Source organism: Netta rufina, assembly GCF_964035555.1.
Source record: "Netta rufina genome assembly, chromosome: 2".
In the NCBI taxonomy this organism is placed as follows: Eukaryota; Metazoa; Chordata; class Aves; order Anseriformes; family Anatidae; genus Netta; species Netta rufina.
In genome coordinates, this window is record NC_140124.1 from 150970088 (window position 1) to 150990026 (window position 19939).

Here is a 19939-nt window from a genome sequence, read left to right on the forward strand (position 1 = left end):
ACTTAGAACAAAAGTAACCAGGACGGCAGGGTATGACTGCACATCTGTCTCATACAAAAGTGGTATAATTATGCATATGGCATCTTAACATTAAGGGTAAAAGAAGGAAGTATGCAGATTTTTATTTTATTTTGTCATTTTATGTTGTTTATTTATTTATTTTGCATAGCAGCCTGTGTCACTAAGCTGGATGTCAAGATGCTGAGGGGATGAGCTTCAAGGACATGGGTGGTGTAAGATGCTACCTTTGAGTCTGTAGGGGCACTGCTCTGCTAAGAGACAAGATCGTATCCCTGATTGAGCAATGACCAGTGCATAATTCAGGGGTATCAGAAAGCTCTTGAAATCCACTAAGCCATTTATATCCACAGAGGACCATAGGAAGATGTTATTTAGTTGTTTATAGCTAAAATTGCATTGTTTTAATGCTGACATGAGTCTCTTTGTGTTCTGAAGTATGACCTTTTGATTGCTTTTAGCACACCAATGAAAACAGCGGAGCAGGATTTGGATTTGACCATCCAAAGTGGAGGGAGTCAGTAGGTGTTTAGTTTGCTGATGTGGGAAAGTACCAGAGAGGAGCAGCAGTATGCAGTGATGTGCAGGCTGTGGGACAGGAGTGCTGCTGAGACCCCAGAGGTTGCCAGTCCTTTCCTTTGCCAGGGCTTGCTGCGTGTCCCTGAGCTACCTTAGGGTGTACTTCCAAGTACTGAGGTAGCAGCAACCACTCCAGCTCTCCTGGCAGGGGATGGCACTTCCCTTTTACTAGATATTTCCAAATAAGCCGCATGCAGCTGGGACATCAGGCCTTTATCGTAATTCAGGGTTAAGGGTATGTATTTGTAAAATAGTACATGATTTTGCAACATGGTGAATGAGTGTGTCCCACTGGCCATATTGCCTCAATCCAGAAAACAAAATGTATTTGTTTGCAGAAGCCCTGGAATGTCTGTCAGTTAAGATCACATTTATTACGATTTTTATTTTTTCTTTTCAACTCTGACATTAATAAATTTCCTTCCTAAATGATAGCTTTGCTAGAATCTGGCTGTTGTTGCTCCCTAAAACATTACACTGGGAACTAGCAACTCTTTGATCTCCAGAAGTAGGAAGTTAGTCTTGGTTGTAATGTGTTTAAAAACCTTTTCTCTTTAATCCGTTGAGCCGTGCTCTCTGAACGAAAAAGATTAGTGAGGTTTCTATCAGCTTTTGTGCTTAATTCAGTGCAAAAAGTATACATAGCATGGCAGGGAGAGGAAGCAACCTGTTTGTTTAGGCACTCTGCCATCCTGTGCAGACTTGTGGCAGGAGTTAATGAACTGCTATTGTAATAACATTAGGCCAACGTGCCTCTATTTTACACTCTTTGGCTGGCTTTCAAGGGTAGGAACAGAACTGAAAATGAATGTTAGAGACGGGGTATGTGCATAGGAAGGATCCAAAATCTGTCTGAAGGGAGATATTGCCCTGTATAGTTAAAAGGAACTCATGAGACCTGTTATGCTATGGAATAGCTGATTTGGGTCATGTCAGAGTCTGGCTGACTCTAGCAGACCGAAGGATTGCACAATGGCTTTGTGCTGGACAGACATCCTTGCCATACAAATCTGGGAGAGAAGCTCAAATGCTTTGTTGTTGTTGTCAATAGGCCTCCCAGAGCCTTTCACAGGAGGTTGTTTTTCTTCCAGGCTCCCGGCAGCTTTCCAAACCTTCAGCTCCTTGCGGGAGATGTTCCCGGAGGTCTCTGGGTACTGCTACTGCTCGGACAGCCTGGGGAGAGAGCTAGCAGACACTGGTGAGTACCTGTCTGCACCTCACATGTCAACTTCAGCAGCTTTGAACTCCCAAGGAGAAGGACAGGTAAAAAGTGTCAGTGTTAAGCTTCCTTTGGGACTCCAGGTTTATTTCTGCAAGATGTAAGGGCACAGAGCAGCTGATGTGACCAGTGTATGGGAAAGGCTGGTGAGCTCTCATGACACTTGCTCACACAATGTGAACCCCACCCTTGGGAGCAGTGCTCCAACAGGAGCCGCTGCCTAGGAACTAACCCTGTCCTTTTTGGAATGGTCAATAAGATTTTGGAATGTCCACCTTCTGTCCACCTTTGAAAGCTGAATCCTATTCAATGTCCAGTCAGCAAATGCAGGGGAATATAAAGGACCTGGAGGCTGAGCTAGTTTCTTCTTGCTTAGGTGGTCATCCTATTCTGGTGGTCATCCTATTCTGTCGTAGCCTAAGGTTACCTTTCAAGCATGTTAATGGTTGATGGGACATTTTTGGGGGAAAAGAAAGGAAAGGGAAAGGGAAAGGGAAAGGGAAAGGGAAAGGGAAAGGGAAAGGGAAAGGGAAAGGGAAAGGGAAAGGGAAAGGGAAAGGGAAAGGGAAAGGAAAGGAAAGGAAAGGAAAGGAAAGGAAAGGAAAGGAAAGGAAAGGAAAGGAAAGGAAAGGAAAGGAAAGGAAAGGAAAGGAAAGGACTGTTTTTTGGTTCTTTTTTGTTGTTGCTCCCAAAAAAAGAGGAGGTAGAACACTTCCAGATCCTCTTTCTTAGATATTGCTGCTTAAAAAATAAAGCCAAAAATAAACAAAACAAAACAAACAAACAAACAAACAAAAAGCGTGGGAAAAATGCAGAGCATGATGGCTTAAAATTTACATGGTAGATGAGAACTTTCGTATTTAGTTCCTAAGAGAAATTCTCCAAAAATCTGTGTGCTCAGAGGAAAAACTGCACTTCTTTTCATTTACTTGTTGTACAAACAAAATGGTTAGGAATTGGTTTTTGGAAACACTAGGCAGTGATATAATTACACAGTATCAATGGCACTACTGCAAACTGAACCTAACGCAACCACAGCCCAGTGCTGGGTTACTGGATGCTCCTTCTTCTCATTTTGGTGCATGTCAAAGTGCAAAGCCAATGACAGGGGGCACTCAGCAGCAGGGTTTATGGTACAGGGCATTTGGGTTATGTGGTATAAGTTCACACTTGGGCCACTTTAGAGGACTGGGTTTTCTTTTTCAAGGTAGGTTTCCAATTCTACTCCTCTGGTGCAAAGAAGATGACTTCTGTCTTAAAATCAGACTCTGTGCTAAAAGTCCCTCTTTCTCAGGCCTGGAGCTGCTGCTTGATGAAGTTTATGACACAATTTTCTCAGCACTGGAGCCTGCCCGCACGTTCACAGAGACCAGCATTTATCGGATCCTGCAGAGGAGGTTTCTGGGTGTGCAGCTGGCTACCTCCGGCCGGTTCAGATGTAAGTAGCACCCAGGTGATTCCCTGCAAATGGAATGATAATTTCAGATCTTTATGACAGCTGCTATTGTGGAGAGTTGTTTTAATAGTCTCCTGTACTAAAAGCTTATAATATCACAGTTTTGGTGCAAGAATCAAGGTCCCTCCATTGCAGCTGACTTTTAGTCTTTGGGCTGTAGACTCTTAGCAGCAGAGTGTACCTATCCTCTTATGAAAACTTCCCATGCACTTGAGGTTTGTGTTAGTTGAAAGCCTGTGAATTCTCCCTATCTTTTGCTTTGAGATTCTGGAGATGGATCTGATGATTTATTGTATTAAAAGCCTGAGAAAATGCTCCCTAATTTCCGACAGTAGTCAGAAATAAGAAGGATCTTACATTGGCCACAGCCCATTCCATCCCCAGGAGACTATACAAGAGGTTGTAGTGCCTGAGCCAGCAAGGCTGAACTTCTGGATCTGCCCTTGGGTCTGTTCCCTCCCTTATGAGGGCAGGAAAATAGGATGTGTTTCTCAGCCTATGGGCAATGAACTCTGCAGGACAGTAGGTAAGGTGTTTCCTTCTCCTACACCAGAGCCTAGGAGAATTGCCTAGGGAAGTTTGTATCCCTTGCTGTGATACTTCATTCTCCTATCCAAACTCTGACGTTGGTATCTGACCCTTGCTGAGGAGCTACGTCACCAGAGATATTAAGCAGATACCAATGCAAGTCTTCCAGTCACACAGGTCACACAGTTTCTCTGTTTCTGGGAAGAGCTGATCGTTTTGGGGGGTCTGGAAAGCATCTTTCTCCTCCCACTGCACAGTGCTGTGAAACAGGCTCTGACTGCAGATAGAGGCGGTGGCTGTCAGCAGGGATGAAGCTGTAACAGCCACAAGATGGAGACACGATCACGCTCCTTAGCCACTGGCAGTGACTTGGGTGAGTTACCCATCACCTGAAGCCATGCATGCTAGGTGCTGGATGAAGGGTTTCTGATGCAATGCTCTTGCTGCCCCCGTCTCTTGGCTGAACGAAGCTGGAATGCTGTGGAAGGTGAGAAAAATTTAGGCTGTGGGACTGTAGGTTATATAAACAGGGAAAGCTTCTGTCACAAGGGTTGAGTCTAATATGGGAGAAGTCATAGCTCAGAAAATTTGCATTGTGGAGTTTTAGATTCTTCATCAGTTCTGGTCAGTTTGACAGGAATGGGGTCTTATGTTCCTCGTTGAAGGATGCCAAAGAAATTTGTGGTCCCAGACCAAATCTCTGCAGCCAGATGTGGAGCCTTTTGCAGGAGCAACACCTCTTCTCACCAGAAACACTGTATCACATTTCTCTGTTGGTCACTTTTGCATTTCCATTAAGGACCAGAGCTCACCTAGCCGCTGGAACAGCTCACTGAGTCAGAAACTCTGTGTATTGCTACCCATGGCTACAGCTGAAAAATGAGTTTATTTTTTTTTTTCTCTTCAGTTTTCAGAATCAAGTACCTACAGAAGAAAACCATGGGACCACTTCCCTTAGATGAAAGAGGATGGACAATTTTAACCTTGGGCTGGTGCTTGAAGTTTCAGGAAATTAAACCTTTCTTTTTCTTTTTTTTTTTTTTTTTTTTTTTTTCTTCCAGACTTCTCAAAAATAGGCAAATGATGGGATCAAGTGGAGATGGCTCTGAAACTTTGTTTTCCCTCCTGTTTTTTTTTCCAGGCCCTTCAAAATGTGAGGTTGAGCGATATGCAGCCGTGCGCTACCAGCACGCCTACGTGCCATCTTGTGACCCTGATGGGGGCTACACACCGGTGCAGTGTCAGCAGGGAGGGCAGTGCTGGTGTGTGGACACCAAAGGGAGAGAGGTCCAGGGCACCAAGAGACGAGGACAGCCTCCAGCCTGTGGTATGTGTTAAGTAAAAGGGAAAAATGCTAGCAAATACCACTGCCTTGTACATTCATGTACACTTCCAGTTCAAGCCAGGTCCTTTCACCTTCCCTCTCCAAACCCTTCATCTGCTGTGGGAATTTTGTCTTTAGTAAACAAACAAATCCTAAAAGACCAGGATCCAAAAGCCTCTGTGGCGTTAAAAACCACATTTGAATAAAATATTAAATATTAAAAAAAAAATAAATTATATTAATTTCCTTTATAATCTGCTTTTAGCCTTTCAGTTTTTCATGTGGTGAGGCTTTCCTTTGCAGCTATGATATTTATGTCTTGATTCCAGGAGCTGGGCATCAATTCACAATACCTGGGATAATGTAAGAAAGCTGGTGATGGAGTTTTGGGGTTTTTACCACCTTCTTCTGCTGAAATGCAGAAGAAGCCAAGCTTCAAAGATGTCCTCTCTCTCATCCTGAATGTTTTTTTCCCCTGCATTTCTTTCAGTGCATACTTGGTAGAAAACAATTCAGAGAAGGTGTCTGGGTTTGCACTTTGAGAGAGATTTCATTAAGTATACACCATCAGATCTGTGCCCCAAATGGAAATGACAGCAGAAATGTCAAAGGGCCAGAGGGGAGGAGGAAAGTTTAAAAACTTTGACTCCAAAATGCACTACCTAAATATTCAGGATTGTGCTGGAGGGCTGGGGAATGAGGTCTTAAGGAAAGATGCCTTCAGGGGAGTTCATTTTTCTGTCTACAAGACACAGTTGTACCATGCAGATAAAGAAGGGAGGAATCTACCCCAGGTGTCATGGTCCCAAGTCACTCAGTGTGCCCCAGGCACAGACAAGCTTACTGAATGAAAAAGTTTGCATGAGTCCAAGGCTGATCACCCTGTGTTGGGACTGATTGTTTTCTTGCGTGTGCTTTTCGGAGCCTTCCTGATAATTTTTTGGGAGGTGTGACATGAGGCTGCTTGCAGCTTTTATTGGCAGACTCAGGAAATTTAAGCAGGGAAAATTTCTGTGGGGGTTTTGCAGACTAACTCCCAAAAAGGTATTCCATGAGGATATAGCTGGAGCCTGTGGCCAGCCAGATACGTGCCATGTGCGTCTCCTGCTCTGCTGCTCTGTTTTAATTCTGTTTGATTTCTTTAGCTCTTACCCCCACCAATGTTCATGCTGGAGGAGGCAGAGGTGTAGGTGTGAGGGGTATCTTGGGTTTTCATGTGACTTGGAGCACCAGGCAGTTCAGATGGGGATGTGCTCCTTTACAAATACTAGAGTAAATTCACCCCAGCAGTGCTTTTCTGGTTTTTGATTATTTTTTTTTTCCTTCTCACTCTACTTTGATTTGATTCAACAATGAGTAGGAGGGGAGAGCATTCAACGTCTGTGATCCTACATTTGTTTTGGATTTGTATACTTGTGGATTGTGCTCTAGGGACCAATAAGTTAGTGTAAACCGATGTTCTTCATCTCTGTTACCAAGAGCCAACACTAAACACAGAAGGGGCCCATCCTACAGAAAATGCCTTCACGAAGGAACCACTGTGAGGGACCTGAGTGCATGCCAGGAAATGTGGAGTGGGAAAGGGTTCTAAAGGAGGAGTGAGCAAGATGCTGAGCACAGAGCCTCAGATTACTTGTTACCCTATTTGAGAAGCTTTTAGGATTTCCAGCTTTTATCCTCACTGTTAGCAGGGTTCAGGACTATTTTATTATATTGCCTGGAAGTAGAATGGATGGAGATGGGGGTCAGACCACTGGATGCTATGATGAAACAGATCAAAGCTAATCATCCACCATCCTGTCCCCATGAGGGATGACAGTGGTGCTTGAGGAGAAAGTGTGAAAAACATGGGAAATGCAGAGTGATTCTTTCATATGTCCTCCTGTTGCCTGCGGGCTATGCAATCCCCAAACTGGAGGTTGAAACCAGGTCATTGTGTTCAACATTTCTTAAGGAAGTCATTTATATCTATGTCTTTATATCTAAATCTTTATATCTATGAAGTCTTTCATTTTCTGATGTCTTTGTATGAATGTACAGAGACTGGACTGGAAACAGGCACACCTATGGCATAGCTTGCCCCAGGATGTGGGTGGCCTGCGTAGGACGCCTCCATAAATTTTCCATTAGAGAGCACTGGTGAAAATGACTATTTCTTTTTTTCTGTAATCTGTTTCCCTTTCTTGTGTTCACATATTGCGCCTGGATCATCTGGGCTTTTTATTAGAAGCAGGCATCGTACCAGAGAATGTGTTTGAAAAAGACTTTGTTCATACTTTCAACCATAGGAAGAGGAATGGGGATTTGCACTAGAAAACAATAGATTTAGAAAAAGGTCACAGAGCAGTAAATTCAGACATACTGGAGGAAGTATCCATTCAGTTTGTGTCTTGAATAGAGAAGTTTACTCTTACACTCAGCAACAAGAAGTTTATAGGTTACACTCAGCAACGGTTTAAGTTTCCTTATCAGTGTGCCTGATGCTTAGTTAGGGAACTAGAGGCAAATTAAAATACACTCAGTGGTTTCTGCTGAGACTGATTGAAAGGTATCCTTAAAATAGCAGGTTTTGGAGGTTCTGAAGTTTGTACTTTTTACTTTTTGTTTAGGTGAAGAACAAATATGCATCTCTGAGAGACAACAGGCATTGTCAAGGATCTTTTATGGCCCTGCCGGGTACTTCAGTCAGCCTGATTTATTTTCCACACCAGATGTGCAGTCAGAGAAAATAGCTGGCTACTCAAGACCCTGCCCTCCCTTCATCAAGGAGCTGTTTCAGGTCTCTGGACTGTCATCTCCAGTCATGCAAAGCCCATACGCCAGCCAGATTCCCGGGCTAGAATCCATCCTTAGTGAAGCCATCAGAGGAATATTCCCATCAAGGGAACTGGCTCAAGTGGCATTGCAATTTACTGCCAATCCAAAGCGCTTCCAAGAAAATCTCTTTGGAGGAAAGTTCTTGAAGAATATGATCCAGTTCAACTTCACAGGGGCACTTGGCACTAGTGGCAAATACAGCATTGGTCAGTTTTTCCAAGAGGAAGATGTGACAGGGAGGGATAATGGCCAAGGCCTTCTGGAATCAGCTGAAGCATTTGCATTGGAAGTATCAAGGGGGAGCTCCATTTTAATCCAACCTCTTGTAGGCAGCTTTGGCCGCACAGTAACTCTTCAGGACAATCAGAATATGATGAAATTCCTTTCCTCTGTCCTGGAACTACCAGCATTCTTTACCTTTCTTCAACAAGTGATTTCTGTCCCCAGAAGCATTGCTGAAGATTTAGGTGAAGTGGTGAAAATAGCATTGGGATCCAAAGTCTGTGGTGAGGAGGCAAAGGACCTGTTTGTTCCAACATGCACCACGGAGGGGAGGTATGAGGAAGTTCAGTGCTATGCAGGAGAGTGCTGGTGTTTGGACACTTCAGGTAAGGAAGTTCCAGGCTCAAGAGTTCGAGGTGAACGTCCAAGGTGTCCCACTGAGTGTGAGAAGCAAAGGAGAAACCTGCAGAACTTGAAACAAAGCCTGCCTGCAGGATCAGATCTTTTTATTCCCTCTTGTACCAAGGATGGAGACTTCCTGCCACTCCAGTGTTATGGGACAAATTGCTTCTGTGTTGACTTGAATGGCAAGACTATTCCAGGAATAAGAGGAAATACTGGAAAACCCATGCAATGTAAGTTCCAGAAACTGGGAATATAGAGATGCTTCCTTATTTTGTTGGAATTTCATGATTTAATTCTTCATATCTGGTTATTTCGGGAAATGTGTGGATGATGTATACAAACAATATTATCCCCTAACAGATAAGAATGTCAGCCCTACAGGTGCAGGGGAATAGTGGGAAATACAGTGTACATAAACCTTGGTATCCTAAGTCTTTTCTTTCAGTATGTGGGGTAGGTACACTCACAACAGAGGACCCTGAGGTCCTGCCTTGTTAATGACTACGTCATTGACAACTGTCTTACTTAAATGTGTAGTAAAGGATATATAACATCCCTGGTGCCCATGAGGCCTGGAGCATCTGTGTGCCCTTGCCAATTGAAAAAGCTCTTTTGCTTCCAGAACCAAGTAACCAGGGCAGTCCCTGGGTCATTCTTGTTCTGAGAACTGAAGAGCTTCAGTGTCTTACACCATGGACTTTTAGTCTTTTAGCTCAAGAATATATCCTCAACTTGGTAGGCCATCACAGGAGACTGAACATAGAAGATGGATTCAAAGACTGATGGGTTTCTCATAAAGGTCTTGTGAGTCACAAATGACTTGTCAGATGCAATTTGGCATTGCATTTTGCAGGAACTGGGATTATTTAGCCTAGAGAAAAGGAGGCTCAGGGGGGCCTTATCACTCTCTACAACCACCTCAAAGGAGGTTGTAGCAGGGTAGGGGGTCGGTCTCTTCTCCCAAGCAACAAGTGATAGGGCAAGAGCAAATGGCCTCAAGTTGCACCAGGGGAGGTTTAGGTTGGATATTAGAGAAAAATTTATTCACTGAAAGGGTTATGGAGTATTGGGACAGGCTGCCCAGTGGAATTAGTTGAGTCACCATCCCCAGAGGTGTTCAAAAGACTTGTGGATGTGGTACTTAGAGACATGGTGCAGTGGTAGACTTGGTAGCTCTAGGTTATAGGTTGGACTTGATGACCTTAGAGGTCTTTTCCAACCTAAGTAATTCAATGGTTCTATGGAATGCCTCTTCTGCTCTTCTATTAATGTTATACAAATGAAGAAGGAAGCACGCAGGCTGGGGATACTTTGGGGATTTATTCCTACCACGCAGGCTGGGGATACTTAAGGGATTTATTCCTACCAACCCATAAGGAGTGCAGTCAAAAACAAACATGTTCATAATGCTGTGGTGTGCAGAAGGAGGTGAGCTCCTATGTTTTGCTATGTTTGTAGAACTGCTTGGTGGCAAAATGAGATTTGGCTCTGAAGGTGTCAGAAAAAACTTCCAAAAGAAAACTCACTCCTACATCTTGTAGGATGGTATTTTTATATCCAGCTGCAATATTCATTACAGGGTAGGAAGAGAGGACAACATAAACTGAAAATTCTGGTGAAGTCCAATGGGAAATAAAAACGGTGTTGATAGTATAATAGCAAGAATGTTTAGGTTAGGGGTGTTGTATGTCTTCAGTGCCTTCATAAGATGTGCTATGCATGTTTTTCTTTTCCCCAGGCCCCAGTGCTTGCCAAGCAACAGCCGGTCAGGAATTTCTAAAGAGTGTGAAAGTCCTGTTGTCAGATCCAAGTGTCCTGTCTCAGCCCTCCAGCATTTACGTGCCCCAGTGCAATGATGACGGTGCCTGGAGGCAGGTGCAGTGCAGTGGTCCTCCTGAGCAAGCCTTTGAGTGGTATGAAAGGTGGCTGACAGAGAACAATGAAGGCAAACCTCTGCCTGTTTCTGATCTATTGAACATCATAACTGTTTATAAAAATGCCTCTTCCAAAGGCTTTTCAGGTTTTATTAAAGCTTTGTATGAGGCTGGGCACCAGAATGTGTTCCCAGCTTTCACCACCTATTCCTCCTTCGCTGATCTTCCACCTGAGGTGCTGGAAGGAAATGTGACCTATGCATCTGGGAACATTTTATTGGATCCGTATACATTCTGGCAGCTTCTGAATGAGCAGCTGACCTATTACCCAGGACCCTACACTGATTTCAGCACTCCATTAAGCAACTTTGAACTTCGTGATTGTTGGTGTGTTGATAGCAAAGGAGAAGAGCTGCAGGGAACAAGGGCAGAAGTGAACCAGGTTCCAAAATGTAAGTAGCAGAATTGCTGGCACAGGAAAAAAAGTACTTTTAAGTGCAATGAGATAGCAGATAATGGCTTGGGGAAAGATCATTGATAATGCCTGTTGTGTTAAAGGGTAAAGAAGTTTGGCAGGAAGTAAACCCCATCATGTTTCAGCTTGTCCTCAGATAGCAGAGGGGCTGGAGCATCTGGTCTTAGATTCAGAGTGATGCCTAATTTGTACTACAAGTCCAACCACATTCAATACATTGAACTACTACAATCATGGATGCACAAATAGCATGATACACCTTCAGTCTAGTAGATTAAAGACTGGTGTGAGAGGCTTTATAGGCTGAGAGAAATTCAGAGCGTGTACTCAGTGAGGAATGATCATACCTTGAAGACAGACAGCCTTCGGGATGGAGGAGTATTTTGGCAATATTATGAGGTTATAATGGGCAAAGTTCACCCAGAGGACATGATTTCAGCAGACAATGGAAAACTGCCAGCTCAGGGCTGGCTATGCAGTTTATCAGTTCAGCTCAGGGCTTGCTTAGGGTAATGGCGATGCAGTCTATCAGTTCCATAGTACCATCAAGTTCCCATCCCACAGAGCCTGGCCGTGGTGTTTCCACCCTGCTCCACCCTCTGTGCTATTTCGCTTGGAGTCAGCACACCAAGCTCCCCTGGTATTGCCAATATCTAAGGCTGTAGGTTATGTTACCAAGGGGACTATCATGGAACAGATTCCTTGCACATCTACTGCATTTCACCCTGGAATTTTCCTCAGTTTTCCTTCTCTTAAGATTTGGGCATACCTTTCATCTCAACATGTCACCTCCACCAATTATTCCATACTGCCATTGTCACCAGCCACCACAGGCAGGGAAACTCATTTTTGGAAAACAAGTAGTGTTTCAGCTTTGGAAGTATGGAAGAATAAAGTTCTATGACAAGGTTGTGTAGACTTTATGATTTGGACCATGGGCATATAATGTTTTTTCAGAAGGTATTTAGCCAGACACCAAAGGACACTTTAAAGCTAGAAGCAGTCTTGTAAAGATTTTTGTGGAAAATTCAGTTACAGTAACTGATGTAAATGACTTTCAAGAACACCTTAAAATGATGCAGGAGGAATTTGCTTTACTGTTTCTTATTATTCAGTCAAGAGTAACAAATATCCCCAACAGGTCACTAGGACAAGAGTGAGGCCAGCACAGGAGTTTGGTGGTAAGCCCTCTGTCTAGAGCATCTCCACTAAAGCTATTGGGTCTTCTTTGGGTTATTTCAGCAGATTAAATATTATAAATGTAGTCTCTAAAACCATTCTTGTCACATCATAATTTTCTAGCTGGAAGGAAAAGGCAGAACAATTAATTGCAAACTCCCAAATGGGTAAGGAGAACTGGAGAAGCCTGTTCTGTGAGCAAATGGGAAATAGAGAGGATAAAGCAGATTAACAGTTATTCTAGCAGAAAAGTTTTAGCTGGGTTGGTTCTGTGTGTTGAACTTCCATGTCCAATCCTGCAGATGTATGTAAGGACTGGCCAAGTGTCAGCTTTCCTCCGCCTTTTCTAGGTCCTGGTGTATGTGAAGGTGTTAAGCAAGAAGCCATGAAATTTATGGAGGAAGCAGAGCAACTCATCCGAGCATCAAACACTTCCCATTTCCCTTTTGGAGAGAGCTTCTTGATGGCAAAGGGAATACAGCTCACAGACAGCGACCTCCTACGTTCTGCTCAGATTTATGAGCCAGAGGTGATGGTCTCCGAAAAGTTGTTATCAAGCAGTGACTATTCCCTCCAACTGGCTGCACGATCAGGTAAGTGAAGGGGAGATGATTTTAATTAAAGAGATTAATGCACAGGATTTGTGCAAGGGTACTTTACAAGGAACTCAGCTTTCCTGAAAGATAGGTGCAACTCAGCACGTGTTACTTATTAGTGTAATTAACCTAAGCCAAGATCTGATTTCAGTTCATTTCAGATTTTCTTATCTGTATGAATCCCTGCATAGGTCAGATATACATCTGCAGTGTTTATTTTCCTTTCTAAGGTACAAGGAAAAATCAGATGTTTGTAAACATGTACTTTTAAAATATCTCTTCTGGTATTGGCCACCAATATCTTCTCTTACTTTTTTTTTTTACAGTCTTGCATTTCTACTGGCGGAGTCACTTTGCTGTGAAGGGTTCTGCTGGAGAAGCAACACAGCTGGGATTTCATCCCTACATCCCACAGTGTGATGGCCTGGGAAACTGGGAGCCAACTCAGTGCTATGAGAGCACAGGTGAGCAGTCACCAGAAAAATACTCCATGTTGTCTGAACACAGAAAATCTAATAGTTATTATTATTTATTTATTTATTTTTAAAAAAGAAAACCTATATTCTTGTAGTCAAACTGGAGAGAGATAGATAGGTGGGCTTCCATGATGGGTGAAATATTTATTGACTGGAGTGAGGGACTCAAGTGACAAGGTTTCAAGTGACAAGGTTATCAAGTGATAAGGGCTCAAAAATTGGTTGATGATGAGTTGCTTGCTGCTAGTAGTGGTCCTAAGAGGTCATTTTGGGGGGCTGGAAATTATTTCATGCTTCTGTTAATGACCAGGGGAATGAGACCAGAGCACACTCTCAGCAACTTTGTGGATTATACCAAATTGATGGGAATAGGTGATACACCACATAACAGAGCTTGCAACGGAGGACTCTCACCAGAGCTGCTACATTTCCATTTGCATCCCAGTTCCAAAGTATGGTCTACTTATCTCTGGAAACCAGAGTTAACTGTGTCTTAGACTTACTGACCACTTTCTATAGTGATGTAGGGGATCAAAATCCTCCAAGAATGCAACAAAGTTAACTAGGAATGCTGCAATATAACATCTAAAATAAGTCTGCTTTTCTTCCCTGGGCAGGTCATTGCTGGTGTGTGGATGAAAGAGGACATTATGTTATGGATTCCTTGGTCTCGCGTTCAGCAGAACTTCCTAAATGTCAGTTATTTTTTCTTCTTAAATGTCTGTATTTACTTGTTCTTAAAAAAATTAATTATTGAAAATTCTAGTAAGATACGCAAGAAACATAGAATCATAGAATCATAGAATATCCTGAGTTGGATATTCTATGATTCTATGATTCTATGTTTCTTGCGTATCTTACTAGAATTTTCAATAATGTCTTGTTTTGAACCATTGCAAGAAAATAGAAAGGAGCCTTTTATGCTTGTTTTGCTCGTGTGTTTCATTTCAGTTCTTACGAATTCAATTTACATGATTTGGGAACAAACTCTCTACTGTTGTTATCAAACACCAATTAGGTGTTCCCTGCCTGATGCTCTAGCATGTAGATGTGTGAAGGAGATAGAAAGACCCATCTTTCTCTAGGTTAGCTTTGAGAACTCAATTTTATTTTAATATACATGTATGTTTTTTTGTTTGTTTGTTTGTTTTATTTTCTGTTACAGGCCAGACATCATGTCAGAAATCTCGAGCCAATGCCTTAATTTCCAGCTGGAGACAGAGTGGCTCGAAGGTGGATGCTTCTGCAGCATATCTGTTTGTCCCCTACTGCCTTGAGGTAACTTAGCATGGATGAGGGAAGAAGAAACAAAACCTTCCTGGTTTTGCTAAAAGGACAATAGTATTTCAGTCTGTGCTCACTAAATATCCCCTGTGCATTCCTATTAACCTGAAAGAAAGGTGTTAGACAAAACATAAAGGGGGATATGCCCTCCATAAAGCAGAGTTTAAACAGTTCTGAGATGAAGACGAGGAACAGGAAGTTCTGTTCCTGCCTGCACTTCCCTCCTGCAGGGTGGAACTGCTTAGGCCTTACACAGGGCTGAGTTTAAAAGGCACAACTTAATTAACTGACTTTTGGGAGACTTTTGCTTTCTGAGCTATGAAATAATGTGAGGATGAGAGGGAGATGGATATGGGTATCCCAAAATGGGGTTCATGATGTTTGAAACATGGCATTGAGCAGGGTAGAGCCCTGACATGGGCAAGAAAAAGACACTTCAAATCAAGGTTATACCCATCTTTCAGTCTACATACTCTCTCTCAGGGTGTGGTTTCAGTCTTATACTAGGTAACCTATATTTTAATATTTCATTTTTCTCATTAACATGTATTATAATGGACAAATGTATATATAATAAATATTTTAACCACACTTTTGGGATATGGATTTCTGAGTGTCTCTGTTAATATCAATTGCTATGCAGTGATGTGTAATTGATTTTTCTTAGACAGGAGAATATGCTGTGCTACAGAGATCCTACACGGACATTTGGTGTGTAGATCCTGTGTCAGGAGAAGTATTTCAGCGTGGCAGCATAGATTCAGATGGCAATCCTGAATGTGAGTAATGCTTTACCTGCAGCCTGTTGTGGCAGTTGTACCATCTCATGGAATAATAGAATGGCTTGGGTTGGAAGGGACCTTAAAGATCATCTAACTCCAACCCCCTGCCATAGGCAGGGACATCTCCCCGTAGATCAGGTTGCTCAAGGCCCCATCCAGCCTGGCCTTGAACACCTCCAGGGATGGGGCATCCACAGCTTCTGTGGGCAACCTGTGCCAGTGCCTCACCACCCTCTGAGTGGAGAGTTTCCTCCTAACATCAGATCTAAATCTTCTCTCTTCTAGTTTAATACCACCTCACCTTGTCCTATCATTATCTACCTGAGTGAAAAAAAAAAAAAAAAAAAAAAAAGGAATAATGAACATGGAAACATGGGTTTAACTTTCCAGTGACAAGTGCAAGCACATACCTTTCACAACACCAGAAACAAAGTCTACCCAAAGTGCTAGCTTTGGGCTCATGGATGAGTTTTCAGGGTGATTTCTGAGCTGTAGCAACTGAGCCACTTGCAATAAGGGAGTCAGAGAAGCACAGTATCATCCAGGTTGGAAAAGACCTCTGAGATCATCTAGTCCAAACTCTAACCTAGCACTGACAAGCAGTGGTATGAATTAAGTTTTGGGACCTAAATTAATTAATTTTTAAGAACATGTCTCCCTTCAACTGACAGGGACAGACATAGCTAAAGAAAGCATTTAGGAAAACAAGCTCTCGTGCCTAAAGCTAGACTTTGAGGAGCTACTGAGTGAGACAGGTAACTGTTACAGGAAGCTGGGCAGAACTATGTGAAGCCTGAAACAGAATGTGGACATTTTACATAGTCCACAACTGTTCTATGGAGTGTGATTAAATCTATATTATCTTTATATTGCCTTCAAATAAAGACAGGGTACTGTTGAGGTCTCATCAGAGATGGTTCCTCCCAAAGGTTGAAGAATTCCTGCTTATAGAAAATTAAGTGCCAAATTGGAGCTAAGGCCCTGGCTCTGCTTTATTGAGTAGTACAGGCAGCTCAAGAGCCTGCAGTGCTCATTTCTTCACTTCTTCAGATAGGATAACAAGCTTGGTGCCTTGGTCTGACCCAGCAAGTCTGCTCTTCTCTTCTTGCTGATGGTCTAATGACACAAGTATGGCAAAGACGAGCAGCAGACCTAACCGGGGATAAGTAACTGCATGCTCAGTGAGGAATTGACAATTGTACATTGGTTCCCTAAATCACCATGCAGGTTTAAAAGTTTACTCCAGCACTTGTGGATGAACAAAATTAGTAAATACTAACTTCAGTGCAAGCTGGGGTTGAACTTTTTCAGATCTTCTTGTGTGTGAATAGTTCCTCAAGCAGATGTCCTTGTCTTTTTTTTTTTTTTTTTTTTTTTTTTTTAAACTATAAATACTGCTGGTTTGTGTGATTTTGCATATGTATAGAGTTGTGTTCCAAAGGTACTAAACTGGGACATTTGGACTATTTTAAAATGTTAAATAATCATAGTATTACTATATTTCAAATGACCTTGCTCAAAAATTCTTACTAAACAGAATGTTTATTTTATTTTGTTTTGTTTTGTTTAAATTTAAAATGTGAGCCTATAAGTGATGCACTGTCAAGTTTATGGCAAGAAAGGATGTTAACACAAAATAAATCAATATCGTATTTTGTAGTTTTTCCACCGTTTTCTTGGTGCAAACTCATATATCATGCACTTTAGTCTTTACAAAACAAAACAAACAAACAAAATGTTTCCTAGTGGAACTAAAATTTCACACATTTCTGTAATGATACACATTAATTGTGATTTTGTGTTCCCTTATATTTTTATTTTTAGTAGTACTAAAAGCACTATTGTTGAAGTGTCTAGGGCAATTCTGTACTTCAGTTTACCAGTTTGCTGTCTTCTGTTCTGCATCTTGCAATGATTTTCCTCTCTTTAAAGGTCCTAGTTACTGTAATATGTTGAAGTCCAAAACTAGTTTACGAGAAGCTGGTAAAGGCTACATCCCACAGTGTGAAGGAGACAAGGGGATGTTCTCACCCGTGCAGTGCACCCGGGATGGAGAAAGCTGCTGGTGTGTGTTTGACAATGGAGAAGAGGTGCCTGGGACACGAGTAAGAGGAGGAAGACCTGCATGTGAAAGTGAGTTGATGCTTGAGGCATTTTGCTTCCGTGCAAGTTCAGGTCTGGAACTAGACTCAGATCCTAACTTTTTCTGGTATTTAGTTGTATTTAAGCTTCTTTGATCGGACCATAATATTTTTGCTGTTAGTATGATTATTTTTGTATTATAGCAGATTTCAGACCTATCTGGGCATGATATCCCATTTTATTCAAGTACTTTGTCATGGAGAAGGAGGAGGGTCTAGATCTTTGACATTTCCTTGTTCATAAAATTGGGTAAATCAAAGGGCTGTTAAACTTTGTTAAAAGTCCACCTGAACAGTTTGATGCAAACTTGAACCTGTTCCAGTGTGAGCTGGCTCTGGGATTAAAAGCCATTCAACTGACTAAAATAAAATTTTAAAAATGTATGCTTCTGCCATTCCTACTCTTGGCTAGTGGTCAGAATTGTGAAAACGATGTGCCAAAACACTACATATTCACAGAGTATTTCCTGTGTTATGAGAGCTGCAGAGTACTGGATTTCACTCATGGTTTCCAGTGAGATGTCCAAATGGCAGATATTTGGATAACTTTTATTTCCAATGGTCTTTATATATCTCCCCATCACTGAAGTGAAGCAGAACAAATGAAATTTTCTACAAGGCCATGCTCCAAAGTGCAATGATTAATTGAAATTAAAGATGTAAAAAGAAAACCTTCAAGAGCCAGTGCCTGCAGGACACCACCGTTTCCATAGTTCTTACATTTTTTTAAATGAGAGCTGTTGGTAGATTTTAGAAAATGAGGCCACATAATAAGAAATTGCTTAGGTTTCCTTCTGTGATTATGCTATATAATGAGCAAAATGTGCTTCTCAAGCTGATGGTGTCAGCCTAACTCTCTGTAAAGCATTTTAATCAATTAGATAACTCCTCAGCCAATTTGGAAACAGCCTACAACATCATTTTCTTTGAACCCTCTTGTACGAATAGACAATTTTGAGGACATGATTATTTGAGAAGACACAGGGAGATCACAGGGTTATATCTGCCCCATACAGTGTGGTATTATATGGAGTTGCCCAACAAAGCTGTGAAGAAATGAACTCCAGAGCTAGGGCAGTGCAGTCACGTGCAGCTTTCTAGCTTTTCAGAGAAGCAGAGTTTATTAGTCTAACAAATGTAGTGCTGCAGCTGTCCTGACTTCAGATTAAGGGCTAGGGCTTCTGTGGCACACTGGACTGTGTAATAGCTATTTACCAATTTGTTTGGACCAGGTGGAGGAAATCACTTTGATGCATGACACTCTATAGAGCAGACTGACTTTCTGACAAACTCTGAAAATGAACAGAGAAAAGTGGAAGAGATTGTAGTATGCCAGAGAAAAGTCAGAATTAATTTTAAATGTGAGTCCTTCATATCTTCTCATTTTCACAAGAGCTCATTTTCTGGATTTCCTCCTAAATTCCAAGAGATTCTTATGAAATATGATTTAAGGAAGGTGTAGGCGTACAATAAGATAGGGCCCTCAGACGATTTTGCATTCTGCTTGGACATTTGCTGTTTCTTGAGACCCTGTAATGCTGTAATTTTCCTAGAGGAAGTAGTGACTGAATGATTAACTACCTTGAATGTTTAAAAGATTGAACTGAGAGAGAGAGATACCTGCTTCAAAAATTTAGTGGAAACTTGGCTTTACCATTTGTTATTTTGCACATAGATATACCGCTGAAATAATCTTTAATGATTTTTCTGGATTTTGAAAAAGCAGTGGAACTTTTTCATGCTAAACAGTTTACTTACAGGATAAGAATAAAGAAGAAAAAGTTATTTTTCCCCTCAGTCTGTCCAGCCTCATCCTGGAAACTACTAATAATTGTTCAGGAAAAAGAAAAGGGAGTATTATTTCACTATCTTGGATATCTTGTCTGTCAACAAAAGAAGCTGTTGTGGTGGGAGAGTACAATAAACTTCTCCTGCAACATCTGAAGAGACAGCTGTAAACAGAGTGCCCAGAGCTTGCAATGAGTTTTTCATTAGATTAATCATTTCCATCAGAGATAGAATCCAAGCTCTTCTAGTTGACAGACACCAGAGCTGATGCCAAGTATCCTAGCAGTTTCCACATGCACCTCCCATCCTCAGGCCCACTTTCCACTGCTCTGAGTGGAGATAGAGGAGGGGAGAGCATCTAGAGAAAGTACTTTCCTTCTGGAAATCTTTAGAAACACCTGTGAATGAAGTGCCAATATTCAACCTGACTCTGGTTCATTCCCACAGGACCAAGAAATTGAAGCAGAAATAGAAGAATGACAAAATGGCTTGATAATGATAATAAGGGAGGTGATAACTGTAGAGGGATAAATGAACAAACTACCAATTGTCTTGACTGGTTGATGAGGGATTTGAACTGAAACCCGTGAACTAAACCAGGAAATAATCCATCCCCTTTATGTGTTTGGTGGGCTCTCTTTTTCTTTGGTTTACAGACCAACTCTTACTGAGACAGACAGTACAAGACAGTAGCAGCTTACATCTGAGACTGGATCTGATTTTCTGGGTTAAGAAAAGAAAAGAAAAGAAAAGAAAAGAAAAGAAAAGAAAAGAAA

At 41.8% G+C, this 19939-nt stretch overlaps 1 protein-coding gene across 1 annotated transcript in view; it reads left to right on the forward strand.

The window, feature by feature from the left end:
* Positions 1-19939, forward strand: part of TG (thyroglobulin) — a gene marked incomplete at both ends in the record, with an annotated part of 152758 nt that overhangs the window by 6982 nt on the left and 125837 nt on the right. The window contains 11 exons of the mRNA XM_084283094.1: positions 1689-1795; positions 3111-3254; positions 4942-5127; positions 7734-8798; positions 10307-10894; positions 12447-12689; positions 13019-13156; positions 13786-13863; positions 14334-14446; positions 15120-15231; positions 17167-17367. Of these exons, the coding sequence (XP_084139220.1) occupies positions 1689-1795; positions 3111-3254; positions 4942-5127; positions 7734-8798; positions 10307-10894; positions 12447-12689; positions 13019-13156; positions 13786-13863; positions 14334-14446; positions 15120-15231; positions 17167-17367 (2975 nt within the window). The remainder of the gene's footprint in view (positions 1-1688; positions 1796-3110; positions 3255-4941; positions 5128-7733; positions 8799-10306; positions 10895-12446; positions 12690-13018; positions 13157-13785; positions 13864-14333; positions 14447-15119; positions 15232-17166; positions 17368-19939) is intronic.